General features: G+C 45.9%; 1 protein-coding gene across 1 annotated transcript; it reads left to right on the top strand.

The window, feature by feature from the left end:
* The first annotated feature begins 310 nt into the window (after nucleotides 1–310).
* LOC104026953 (carnosine N-methyltransferase 2) lies at nucleotides 311–12,302 on the top strand. Its single transcript, XM_075711158.1, has 9 exons — nucleotides 311–384; nucleotides 501–582; nucleotides 2,962–3,023; nucleotides 4,502–4,640; nucleotides 6,331–6,383; nucleotides 9,454–9,561; nucleotides 9,670–9,800; nucleotides 10,824–10,917; nucleotides 11,947–12,302. The coding sequence occupies exons 2-9, from the start codon at nucleotides 557–559 to the stop codon at nucleotides 12,300–12,302; spliced, it is 969 nt and encodes a 322-aa protein (XP_075567273.1). The 5' UTR covers nucleotides 311–384; nucleotides 501–556.
* The last annotated feature ends 564 nt before the right edge of the window (nucleotides 12,303–12,866 follow it).

The following is a 12,866-nucleotide window of genomic DNA, read 5'->3' as shown; positions in this document are numbered from 1 at the left end:
ATCCCCAGCATGTCCGTCCATCAGGCAGCAGCATGGCAAGGATGCGGGAAAACATCTCCCACCTGGGGCAGCGAGCACGAGGGAGAGGCAGGGTTCAAAGCAAATTAAAAAGCAGATGGAAATGGTCCTCGGGTCTGCCCAGCACCAGCTGACACCCCTCAGTCACTTCCACTCAGGTTTTAAAGATTTTCTTCGAAGTCTCAGTTTGTCCCTGTTTTTTGTTTGTTTTTTTTTTCTTCCCTTGAAAACAGCGCAGCTCCCGTGGGATGAGGACAGCCCGGCAGGCAGTCAGGCCTCGCGCATCGCCCGCCCCAGCCCCTTGCTCCTTCCCCGCGGGGCTCAGGTTTCCCCTTTTCGCTCCAGTGACGCTGCCTGTCCCGACAGGTGCCGGCAGAGCCGCGGCCGCACGCCGGGGTCGCCGCCGCCGCGACGGCGGGTTGAGCGGCCGGCGTGGAGCGGGGTGGCAAGTGGACTCACTAACGTAGGGGCCAGGCACCCAGCTAGCCCCCAGCCCCGTGCCCAGCCGCCGTGCCCCGGCACAGCACCCGCCCCAACCATGGACCCGGTCCCGGAGATGAAGAGGTACGTGGATTTTTGGAAGGGGGTGAGGGTGTGTGTTTCCCCGCCGTCCGGCTGGGTGGCAGAGCCAGCTCCTGCTGTCCTTGTGTCACAGGTGGACGTGTGTAAAGTGGGAGTGACAGCAGATGTGCCCATGTCCTGGGAGGGATGGGGGCTAAGCTAGCCTTTGCGAGGGCACCTGCAGCCCCTTAGCAGCCCAAGTTTAGGTGTAATGAAATTATGAGTTATGAAGATGTTCTTGCAATTTGTGTTGCTAGAAACATCTTGAATTTAATGATTTTTTCCACTTAAAGGTGCTGCGTCACTTAAAGTGACACTGTGAATTCAAACATGTTGAATTGGATGACTTTTCCAACTTAAAGGTGCTGCGACACTTAAAGTGACACTGTGAGTTCCCCCTGTGTCCTGCACCTGCAGTCCATAGTGCAACCTGCTCAGTTCACGGAGAGGAAGATGTTTAACCTTGCTAACAGCGTGCTCTGACTTAGCAGGAGCCGTGGAAGGACGAGCCGTGCCCATGAGCATCCCTCTTCCTGGCAGTCGCTGCTTCGGTCCTGCTGTTGGGTATTGCTGGGATGGGCAGCACCAGCCTGAAGTATTGCAGTCAATTTTCAGATCTAGGCTATATTTTAAGCCAGATTTTAGAGGAAGTCCATTTGTTCCCAGCAATAATTAAGTCTGTTTCGCCTTCCCAGCCACAAGCGTTAATCAATCTTAGAAATGCTGCCAGGGGAGAAATGGCAAAAGTCTCGGTGGTGGAGGTAACTTGGCATCATCTGTTCTGGTGAATACTTGTGCCGCAGTCTGTCCAGGTCACCTGGCAGGTCTCCTGGGATGGCTGGAAACGTTTGACCGGTCAGAAATGGAGTTCGTGTCCCCGGACCCTGAGAGCTGTTCCTCTCTGTGCAGGGGGAAGCCACGCTACCCCTCGGCATTTCAGTGGGAGATGGATTCTGAAAACCATCTTGCTCGGTTCAGCCAGCTGAGAGGACAGATTAGTCCTCTGTTTTGACAGGCATAGATAGAAGAGGCCAGAGGGTTGAGAGGAAACTGGAGGGACTGGCCTGCAGCCAAGCTGGGGCTTGTGGAGGTGGCTGAGTTCAGGCTCGTTACTGCTGAACTTCTGGGAGGGGGTACGAGGTCAAGATGGTGTAACCGAGACCTTTGACGTACCTCTTGGGAGCTACGTACGTGACTTTGGCAGTGAACTGTTCCTGCAGGACTCTGGCAGCACCCCGCAGTCTCTGAGACTGCTGGTTCACCTTAGCCTTTTCTTGCCTTCATCAACCAAAGCAGTGCGCTATTTGCACATGTGGCCTCTGCCTTGCTACCTGCTAGCACAGCCATTACATATTTGTATCTCAAAACCCTATGACAAGACTCCCTTTTTTCTTTTCCACCTCCTGGATTGTTTCTTATTCGCGCAGGAATTTTCTCCCTGGCAGAGGGGACTCAGGGGCTGCTTACTGCTATTGCAGACTACCTGTCATGAAGCATTTCCTAATGGCAAAGCTTTGGGAGCAGCAACATGTCTAAACTCGGGTTATACAGGAATATCACCCCTAAGTCTTGCTGTGAATCAATATTGAAATGTGGTTACCCAGAAGATGACTATTCCCCTTGCATAGATAGCCTCACCCCAACACTTTCTTTGCAGAAGTGAGGTCCTTGCTCCAATTTAATTTCATCCCTTCCTTTTGCTAGTGGCACTTCATCCATATTTTATAGATGAGGCACGTTGTCAAAGGACAATGAAGATGTCACTTCATTGCTGGAAATCTTCATAAAAACCCCCAAACTAAGAATGAAAACATATGACTGAATGGAAACATTTATGGTCAAATGACCTCTTTGACTTTTGCCCTTTGAGTCCTGTGCCTTCTGCAAATTACTCAATGTAATATTTGCAGCCAGGAAAAACTGAAGGTAAAAAAAAAAAAGCAAAAATGTCCCAGAAGCTTGGGGACAAGCAGATCTTTTAGCACTTTGGATGCTGAAGCTCACTATAGACTTTTTCTAATTTCTCTGCTATTTCTTCTACTCCATTCATGATTAAAGGTTTCACAGAGCGTGCAATGTCAGTTAGTCTAGCCTTCCACTGTATTGACTGGTTAACGATTCTTCAGAGGGAGGAAAAGCTTCCACAACGCATCTCAGACAAACACTGGTGCAGGTGGCCAGCCTGTTGCTGATACTTATGGGTGATTGGCTAACCAAGAAGCTTTGACTTTCTTTAGTCTAGTAAAAAAGAACAAATAGCATTGATTATCAGGTGAGGAAAATTTGTCCTGGAGCATCTTCCTTTTGTTCTGCATTTTCAATGCAGCTTCAAAAAAGCATACAGGTTCTTCAAATAACTGAAGTGCTATACTTTCCTTACAGGAATAGGTTCCCCAGCATGAACTTTGAAGCAGAGATTCTGACAGCTCCACACGATAATTCAGGTATTTGGGAGGAAAAAAAAGGAGATTAAAGTAAAATGCCCACTCAGCTTGCTGTCACGACAAACATGTTTTAATTCTTTTGGAGTTAGAGATTGCGTTTTAAAAAAACCAAAAAAAACCCAAAAACCAGGATGCTAAGATGACCACAATTCAGGTGTTTTCAGGTTTATGTTAGGCTGTAGTTCAAAGTGTTGAGGATAGGTGTTGATATCTTTACCTCCAGTAGGGCCGGACATAGGTCCTTATACATACCTACCAGAAACACAGCTGCTGATGACATGTGGTTTTGGAAACAGCACAGGCATGCAATTTAAGATTGCACAGTCCTGTATGAGACATACATAGTTTTCTTATTAGTGGCAACAACTAAAAGCAGATGATAAATAAGCAGCTCCTCAAAAGGCAAAAATGAGGATGAAGATGGTCTGCTGAGTCCTGTCCCTCACCCTCATTTCATTTAGGAGGAACGGCTGATTTTTTTCCTATTGAATGCTACCTTTCCAATGCTGATCTCGCACGTTGAGGCTGGCACTACGACTGCCTTCCTACTGCAGCCGTTTGTCTGAGATAGACCCCAGAACCACTACTCAGCTGCATGGTGTCTTCTCATGAACCTCAAGTCTTAGTCTTATCATTGCTCCTCAGACCCAAGCAGTTGGCCAGAGATTGTGCCCTGGCAGCAGCGCTGTCATTAGCGTGAGACAGCAAGAAAGCGAGTTTTTGCAATAATTGCTTGCAACCCCTTGAGTAGCCCTGGGTGTTGCTTCAGAGCTAGAAATCTTGGTCTCAGCCACCCACATTTGAGCATGAGCCCATTCAGATGAAATACTTTTACTATCAGTTGCCCTCCTGGCCACAAGCTGCAGTTCCCAGCAGGGAATTCACCCCTGCAGCAGTGCATTGCAGTCCCATGCTGGCAAGAGTCGGAAATGGGGTGCACGGGGTTGACTATTTTTGCTTCAGCTGCAGGTGGCAGTTTTTGTGTTGCATCACCCTTAATAGCAAGCGTGCCAACAGCTGGCGATTTCAGTTACACCGTCCAGCACCTGTGAGAGAGACAGTCCCTCCAGGTTTGGACCTGCTGTGCAATTCCCTTCACCTTCTTGCCTTGAGTCTTCCAGAAAAACACTCCAGTTACTTCCCCTTCTGCAAACTGAGTAGCCTATATCTATCTAAGCACCTTCAGGAAATTATGGGGATATTTTCCTCAGGGAGACCTGTAGTAATTAGGCACTTAACAAATACGCTGATGTCAAAGGGCATCTAAGAACAATTTTCAAACCCTGAGTCTGAACAGGTTGGAAAGTGTTCACATGAGCCCTCCTGCTTGGATGGCTCCTGGGCCGTGCATCCTCCCTACCATCTTCCCAAATCTCTGGCTTCTGTTGGGTTGGGTTGGGTTTCTTCCATGAGGTAAGTGCTTTGATCCTTCACTTGCCTTGAAGCTGCTAACACTGATTTTGTATTTATTTCTCAAGAGCTATATGTGATCCCTTCCATGAGAAGCCTCACAGCTGAGGAGTATGTAGAAGCCTTTAAGTCATTTTTGGATCATTCAACAGAGCACCAGTGTATGGATGAGTTCAACAAGGAAGAAATGCCCAACATCATGGCTGGGTAAGGAGCGCTTCCACTGAAGTGGGAAAACCATCTGTTATCTTGGGAGGGCAACCTGGATACATGGGTCAGCAAGCAGGTTTAAGGATTTTCTGGGGCATGAATGAACTCTTAATGCTTTTCAATTTTAAGTCCCTTAATAGCGGTCTTTAGAATATTCTGCTTAATGACTCCAGAATACATGCTATTTCAATTAATACACTGTGCTGCCTCTCAGCTTATGTTAATGAAAGAATCAAGACCTCATTTTCATGTCCATCTCTTTTCATTAGCTGATTTTCCAAGGATTAAGGTATTTTTTGTTGTTTGTTTGTTTTTTTTTTTTTTTTTTAAAGAAAGTGCTTTCATATGCTCTCTCCCTGCTTTTGGGACTTCATCACACATCAGTCCAAACAGAAACACATATATAATTCTCTTCTAGTGACTAATTCCTGGTTTTCTCAATCCCATAAGACCTCCTTATTTCTATCCTAAGTCGATTTGCATTGCTTAAGTACCAAATGATAATCAGTTTTGTGAAGTATTGATGTAATATATTAAGCCTGGATGACTGCAGATAAGTTTTAGAGCAGCCTAGATCCAAACCACAAGAAAGATCTTTCAAGTTTGGGTAATGTTTTGTTGTTATGGAAACTGTACCCTCCATTGAGAAAAAAATTTAGGCAGGCAAGATTTTATTTGTCAGATCAGATATATAAAAATAAGCAATAAAATAATAATTAAAATATTTTTATTGGGAAATTTTAATTGAAAAATTTACTTATGTGAATTTTAAACAATGTAAAATATTGTGGCTTCCTATGATGCTGATTGTGGGTCTGTCAAAGGGTCTTGACCCTCATTAGCGCTAAGGCTCCTTGACTGTCTCACACCCTGCAGGATTTCCTACTCTCTCCTCTCTTGTTGAATCATTGCTCTGGTGTCTCCTGAGACTGTGAGAGGGAAACTCAATCCCTCTGCACAGTCCACGCCCGAGAGCACAATAAGGCCATAAAGCACGTCACAGCAGTGAGGCGCCTCGAGCCCAGGCTCCTCATCCTCGAGCCGGGCTGTTATTAAATATTCTGCTAGGAACCACAAAGTTGGGTGTTTTTTTTGGATCTTTTCAGAAGTAATTTTTCTAAGGTAAAAATTATTGAAGATTTTGACCTTTCCTCCCAATTTCAAACCATGAGGAATATTGAAAAGAGAGGATTTCCGGTCATCGGGATAGCCTGATTTTTTTTTTCCTGGGCATTTATATCCAATATTGGAAAACCAAACTTGTCTCCTGAGGGTGCGGAGGTTTCGCTGCAGCTCACCTTGTCCCTGCAGCCCTGGCTGGGGAACGGTGCCCATCCCAGCCAGGCACAGCCCTGCTACCCCCAAAGAGAACCCTTCACGCTGGGGTTCCCCGAGGCCTTTTTGCATGGTGCCAGCCACAGCTTGAAGAAAACTATCTGGCAGAGGAAGAGAAACTCTATGTCCTGATGCCTACTGTACTGTGAAATATGAGCTTGCTAATACGGGGCTGGCTCCTGCCACGCGGTTGGTTGTAGCTGGGCTCCAAAGGGATGCTGGAATTTCTATCTCAATTCATGTGGCAAAACTCAGTTAAATTTCCAGGCCAATGTGGCATCCAAGATATTAGAATTAAAACTTGAAGTCGTGTGACATAGTGTGGTGAAGTCATGTGTACTTATCATTTCAGTCTCGGCAATGGAAAATCAACTATAAATGTTCTGGGAGTTGGAAGTGGCACAGGTAAGGAGTTTAGCAGCACCGCTGATGCTGGGGGACGGCGGGTCCCTCTGGGTAGCAGAAAGTGGTACTGAAATTTTGAGCACTGGGGATAATTACTCAGGCATTAATAACAGTACTTCTCATTGAAGCAGAGATTGGCAAAACAGGGTGTGGAGCCAGGACGAGAGCAATGCTCCTCCCCTTCCTTCCCCATCCCCCTTATGAAATGCTGCTGCTCAAATCTGCCCAAGAAGGGAGATGAGTGGGATGATTTTAGCTTAGTCTCTGCCTCTTGATGACTCTCACCTGACTTTATATGTCTCAAAGCAAGGAATCCTGCTCCGGGTTAGGTAAATGATTAAAAGAGCATCTTCAAACCTTGTTGGTTTCAGAGACATCAGCAAAGTCCTGTCGTAGAATATCCCACCGGAAGGGATGTCTCATTTTACTTTGCTTTTAGGGATCCCAAAGGGCAAAGCTGGGCAATGCTCTGCTCCAAGGGATGCAAAACCAGCTGGCCATAAACATTAGCATGGGGCCTCGGCAGCGTTTTCAAGATGTGTTTCTTTGTTACTACTGTGTTTTTATCTGGTAATAAGTAGGGTTTAACTGCAAATGATATTTCCTCCTAGACAGAAACCCATCTTTTGGAAAAATAGCTTTAAAGCTGTTCTAAATGCATTTGTGTTTAAAAAACAAAAGAAGTGGTGGAACATCCAACTTTGCTCCTAGGGAAACTGGGAGAAAATAAAAAGTAGAGAAAAGAAGTGGCGGTTTGATTTGTCAGAGTTCACTTTTGCTTTAAAAAGTATTTTCAGCTGAATTTTAAGTGTTAGTATTTTTAAATTAAAGTATTTTTCTCACTTTTTTTTTGCTTGTTTTCCTAAGTAAGAGAAAAATAGCATTGAATTGTTTTCCCCAATGGGGAATACGCTGGAGACTATGAGAAAGCAAGCAGGAAGAAATCATTCAGTTCTCAATTACACTCCATTTTCATAAGTAATATAAACCCAAAATTCTAACTCCAAGAAAACACAAGGGAAAAATGAAATTTTTTCACTGTCCTGATTTTTTCTTATTTCCTCTTCAGAAGATGTTCTAATGGAAAAATAAAAACCCTAAAATTTCCTGGGTTTCCTGGGTAGTTGCCCGTCACAGACTCGCACCCCCTCAGCTTGCCTACGGCTGCAAGAGCTGAACTTCTGCAGCTGGGCAGAGGAGTGAGCTAGGATGGCATTGAGCAAAAGGTTATATCTGATCCCTGACCTTTCCAGGCTTGGACTCTGATTTCAAAGAGCCCCCAGAACTAGTTTAGCTGACGAAAATATTAATGGGGATTAGTGGCCTGCCTCACATCCTAAAAGACTGCCGGTCAGTCCAGATCACAGTTTCTCATTCATCTCATGTTTTCTCATGGCTGGTTTAGTTAGTGCCAGCGTGGACTGCTGTTTGCAGAGGGGTTTCACTGCTGTTTCAGCTTCGTTGTGGTTAGTGCTCAAGGGTTGTTGCTGCCAGGGCAAGCTGGAGCAGAGAAATTCCTGCTCTGAAGCATTGTATTTGCAGACACCCCAGCTGAGGACGTTATTACCTGCTCTTGCAAAGACTGGCTTTGGGCATTTTACAGAGATGGAGTAAAAAAAACCCAACAACTTTTAAAATTATTTGCTATTGATATACCCATTTGCCACCATCGGTTGTTCCAGGGCATGGGGCAGCGATGATCTGCCTCCTGCCTGCCCTGAGCCTGTGGGGAGCCCACAATGGCACCTCTAATTGCTGGTGCTTCCCACCCCAAGGCACCTACTAACTGTAATTTAGGACTGTCTAAGGTGATTCAGCTGCTTGCTATAGGATCTGCCTTGAAATACCAGTGTCAAAAATATTGATCTATGCACCTTCAACGGATGGAGCCGCAGCCTCTTTCCTTCTGCCTTTGGCCAGCCCTACACAGCTGCCACTGCATTCGTCAGGAGCCTTGGGTATTTTTTTCTCCAATTTCAAAAGGCTTGTCCTTCCTTGAATGCCCCTTTAGTGCTGGCATGGCTGATATTTCCCTCCTTGAATTCTATTTACTGCAACACCTGCCAAAGATGATGACTTTTCTCACAGCTGGTACATCAGCTGAAAGGCTAGGGAAGACGCAGTATCTTGTATCAAGCCCTCTGTGTGTGACATTTGCAAGGGCAGGACTATTTTTAGGCCCCACCATCAGCTACAGACAGGATTTTCACAAAGGTTCACTCAAGGTGGTCACCTCTGCTGTTTATTTCCATAGTTCCAGATGAACCAGGTGGACTTTGTACACTTGGCGTATCGTGGCCTTTCTGAAAGAAACAAGGGTGACCTGCATCACCTTGAAAGAGGCTTGGAACTTCCTAGGACAGAAGGACAGACTGCCGCTTGCTCCTCCAGAGCTCAGACAACAACAGAGGAGCACCAATAGCTAAATTGGCAGGGTACCTACACTCCAATATATGACTATTTGTAACTCCAAGATAACAACTAATTAGTAGATGCCCAGAGCTGAGACCATGTGGTTGGGCCCCCAATAGGGAACACCCAGGGTACTGCATGTCAGTGGGTCTTTCCTTTCGCCGTGCAGTTCCCCAGGTCTCTAAGCCATGTCAAACCATCAACAGAGCAACCATCAGCTCCCCAGGGCCGTGCCTAAGTCATGGAACGCCCTGTGCCACATTGGAATTGCACAACGGTGCCGATTGCCTCCATGTCCCCATTCAAACTTTGTATTTTTGTTGAAAACTAATGCTTCCTGGTTGTTTTTTTGAACGTTGGTCTTTGACTGGTTTGACCTGTCTGTCCTGTGACCCAGAGTATTGCCATCAGCAGGTTTCTGTGCTGTTGCTTATCTCTTCCTTGTTCTTGGTCTTATCTGTAACTATATGTTACCTTGAGCAGTAAGATATCATGGTAAGACTATCAACGGGTTAGTTGCCACCATGCAAGACACCAGGTAGAAAGTGCCTCGCTTCTGCTTGGGGGATTTCCCAGCAGCAGAGGCGGCAGCTGCACTGGCATCCTTTCATCTCATTTAAATACTTTTTAAAGTAATGAATTTGTGTTTATTGAATAGGTGAGCAGGATTTGAAAATGATCAGGATACTGCAGGCTGTGCACCCGGGGGTCTTTATTGACAATGAAATCATAGAGCCCAACCCACAGCATGTGGCAGCTTACAAAGGTAAGGCTATACCTGCTGCCTGGGGTATAGCAAGGAGTGTCAACTTGAAAGATGAGTTTTTCTGCTGTTTTGTGAAATTCATGTTTTTCTTCTACTTTTTAAAAACAGAGTTGGTGAATCAAGCTCCAGACCTGCAGAATGTCTCTTTTATTTGGCACCAGTTCACTTCCTTGGAGTATGAACAACAGGTGAAAGAGAAAGGTGCACATAAGAAATTTGACTTCATCCATATGATCCAGGTAATGGAGTATTGCTTTAATTAGCTTTAACAACTCCCTCATTTCTGCTGTATGCATCAAGTTAGGGCAAGCAGACCTGAGCACAGTTCTCCCATGAGCAACAGCTTCTGCAGCAGCTCTACAAACACCAAACCTCGTTCCCTATCCACCCTGGTTTTGGCCTCTGGTTTGTACTGGTTTAACTGTGTATGGTGAGTAATAAACCAGGACGAGTCTCAGACCATCACATGTCACACGGAGGCTGACAATTATGCTTTGCTGCTGCAAAGAGCTAGAATTTTTTTGCTTAATCGGAGTAGTTTGGATGGCACTGAAGGGAAAGGTTAGTGAACAAACACCTGGGTCAGGTTTTGGGTCAGAAATTATGCGGCTGTGTCTCTGATACTGATGACATTGATGTTGTATGTACCAATTATATTTTGTAAAAAATCTGTTATTCTCTTGCTTTAGTGGCTTTTATTTAATTTTTCTTTTATTTCATTTTGCTTTCATTTCGTAAGAGCTGATTTCACAACTGGAAAGTGTTTCAGAGTTTTGGTGGATGGGTCAAGGGCTAAGTTACAAGCCCCAAAAGCAGCCTTTGAGATGAGCCCTGCTTTGTCGCAGTGCAAATTCCTTGGTGTCTGGAAGAGATCCAGTCAGCTCATGGCCCAGACATGGCTGAGAAATGCTCCTGGTGATAAGGATCAGCCACAGAAACCAGGCGACTCTCCTCTGCACATATTTTCCAACCACAAAACTGCACTGGGCTTGAAGGGCAGCAATGGGCTGGTCAGCATCCGGCTGGTGGCCGAGGCTGAGAAGAAGGTCCCTGGGTCTGAGCCCAGCCTGTTGGGGCCAGCAGAGAGCTGGTGGCGCTCAGTCCTGTGCAGCATCCCTAAACGTGTGTGCTGAGTTAGGACAGGCTGGGAAGAAACAGGGAAGTAATTAAAAACAACTCTATAGAGAAAGGGTTTAAGACTTTGAAGGGCCATTGCACTGTGGAGGAGGAATAACAGCTGTGTGTAACTCTGTCACTTCTAGATGCTGTACCGTGTGGAGGATGTTCCCAATACTATCAAGTTTTTCCACAGCTGCCTTGACCATCATGGTAAACTCCTGATCATAATTTTATCAGGTAAGAGGGGCCTTCTATTTTTTGTTTCTTTGCTGGTGTTTTGAAGAGCTTTGAAGTACATAAACCACAAATATTCATCTCAGGATTTTAGCAGTGCTTATTAATTAAATAAAATGAATATTGCATTTCATAGGGAACAAGCAATCTTGGGCTTAGCTTCTTGGACCCCAATGTCTGATGGGGCTGCACAGGTGTAGCCTTCGGCTCTTTCTTCCCAGCTTATGAAGTAGGTGAATTTCTCTCTAACTCGCAGAGACCTTCTGCTGTGAAATTACTGGCTGGAGAGAAGTGTGGCTATTAATGAATCAGGGTCAATCCTTCTTCATGGTGAAATGAACCCTGTACCACCTGAGCTCTGGGAGGACCCATCTTTGGGGCTCCTCCCTCCATGCAGTGATGACCCAGATCCCAGCAGGACAGCAGGAGTGGCCAAGAGGAAAAAGAGGCACTTACAACATCATAGCACTTATTTAAAAAAAAATAGTGTTTTTTCCAGTATGCCGTTCAAAGTTCCCCAGCTTGTAGTACAGTGGGTAAAGTACACTTCCCCATGTTTGCCATTAAAACTACCTTTAGCATTTCTGGCAGGCTGTTTCCCTTGCTAGCTGGGACTGGCTTTTCAAGTATGTATTCCCTGACATATACTTAAAATTGAGGTTCAATGTATAAAAACATCTGCACTATTGTACCAAAGGGGCAGTTAATAGGTAGCACACACGTGCGGGTTCAGTGTGCTGATATATCTCTGCATACTCCTCCTTCCGGAGAAAACCAGTGCTGGAAACTGTCTCCTAGCATTTTCCTTTAAACAGGAGAGTTTTGGAAGGAGGGCTGATGGAGATCACAGTTTTACCCATCTCCAGGCATGGACAGTTATAAGTGGACTCAAGTAAGGGGAAAGCTTCTCTACTGCTCCTGGCAAAGTCTGGGCCAGCAGCAAGGGAACATTTGAAACTCATTTAGTAGTTGCATTAGCTGATGTTGGCTGCCTTGGCTTTGCAAAATTAACCTTCCCTCCTGCTCTGGCAGACAGTAGTGGATGGGCCAGCTTATGGAAGAAGTACAGACACTGCTTGCCTTCCACCGACAGTGGCCACTACATCACCTCCAGCAATATCACGGATGTTTTGAAGAGACTGAGTATTGAATACCGCATTTATGAATTCCCATCGGGCTGGGATATCACCAAGTGCTTTATCGAGGGGGACCCGGTTGGAGCCCGCATGATGGATTTCCTGACAGGAACAAAAAACTTCCTGGGCACGGCCCCCCCGAGGCTGCGTCAGCAGCTGCAGGAGGCTCTCTGCCAGCCCGAGTGCAGCAGCAAAAAAGACGGGAGGATCATCTTCAGCAACAACTTGAGTATGATTGTAGTTGAATCCTAGAGTCTAGACCAACTGCAGAAGACAAGTTAGGGTGGGCATAGGGGTGATGCAGTCGCAGAAGGGCATAGCGTAGAAAGAAGGCAACTTGCAGGCAAGAAGGCAAGAAAGTGGGGCTCATCCTCAGCCTCCCATTCCCAGCCAGGGTCAGTGGCCACTGCAACACCGGGGACGAGCTCTGTGTCCTGCTGAGGTCAATGGAGCCAAGATTTCACCCTGCCTATTTAGTCCAGCCCTAGGAGAATGTTTTCCAGAAAGTAAAAAGCTCCATCTCACGAAAAGCCTACATGGACTTTTTTTTTTTTAATGGTATGCATCCTGTCTGTGCTGTTGACACTGGGATTTCCATTTTTCTGTATAGCCAGCATGTTTACATACCTAAAGATGTGTCTATATGACCAGGTGCTGCTTGGCAGCTGGGAGGAGGCTGCAGCCCCCATGCTGCCTGCACACAGACCCTCTGCTTCCAGCTGCTTTGCACCCAAGCAATGTGCCTCACTGCACCCAGACCTGAGCTGTCAGTTGCCCTGCACTAGGCTATTTCATATGGTTTTATCAGCATAGGTA

This window comes from Pelecanus crispus, chromosome 5, assembly GCF_030463565.1.
Source record: "Pelecanus crispus isolate bPelCri1 chromosome 5, bPelCri1.pri, whole genome shotgun sequence".
NCBI classification, from domain to species: domain Eukaryota; kingdom Metazoa; phylum Chordata; class Aves; order Pelecaniformes; family Pelecanidae; genus Pelecanus; species Pelecanus crispus.
Note: the sequence above shows the minus strand (reverse complement) of the source record. Positions and strands in the feature narration are given on the sequence as shown.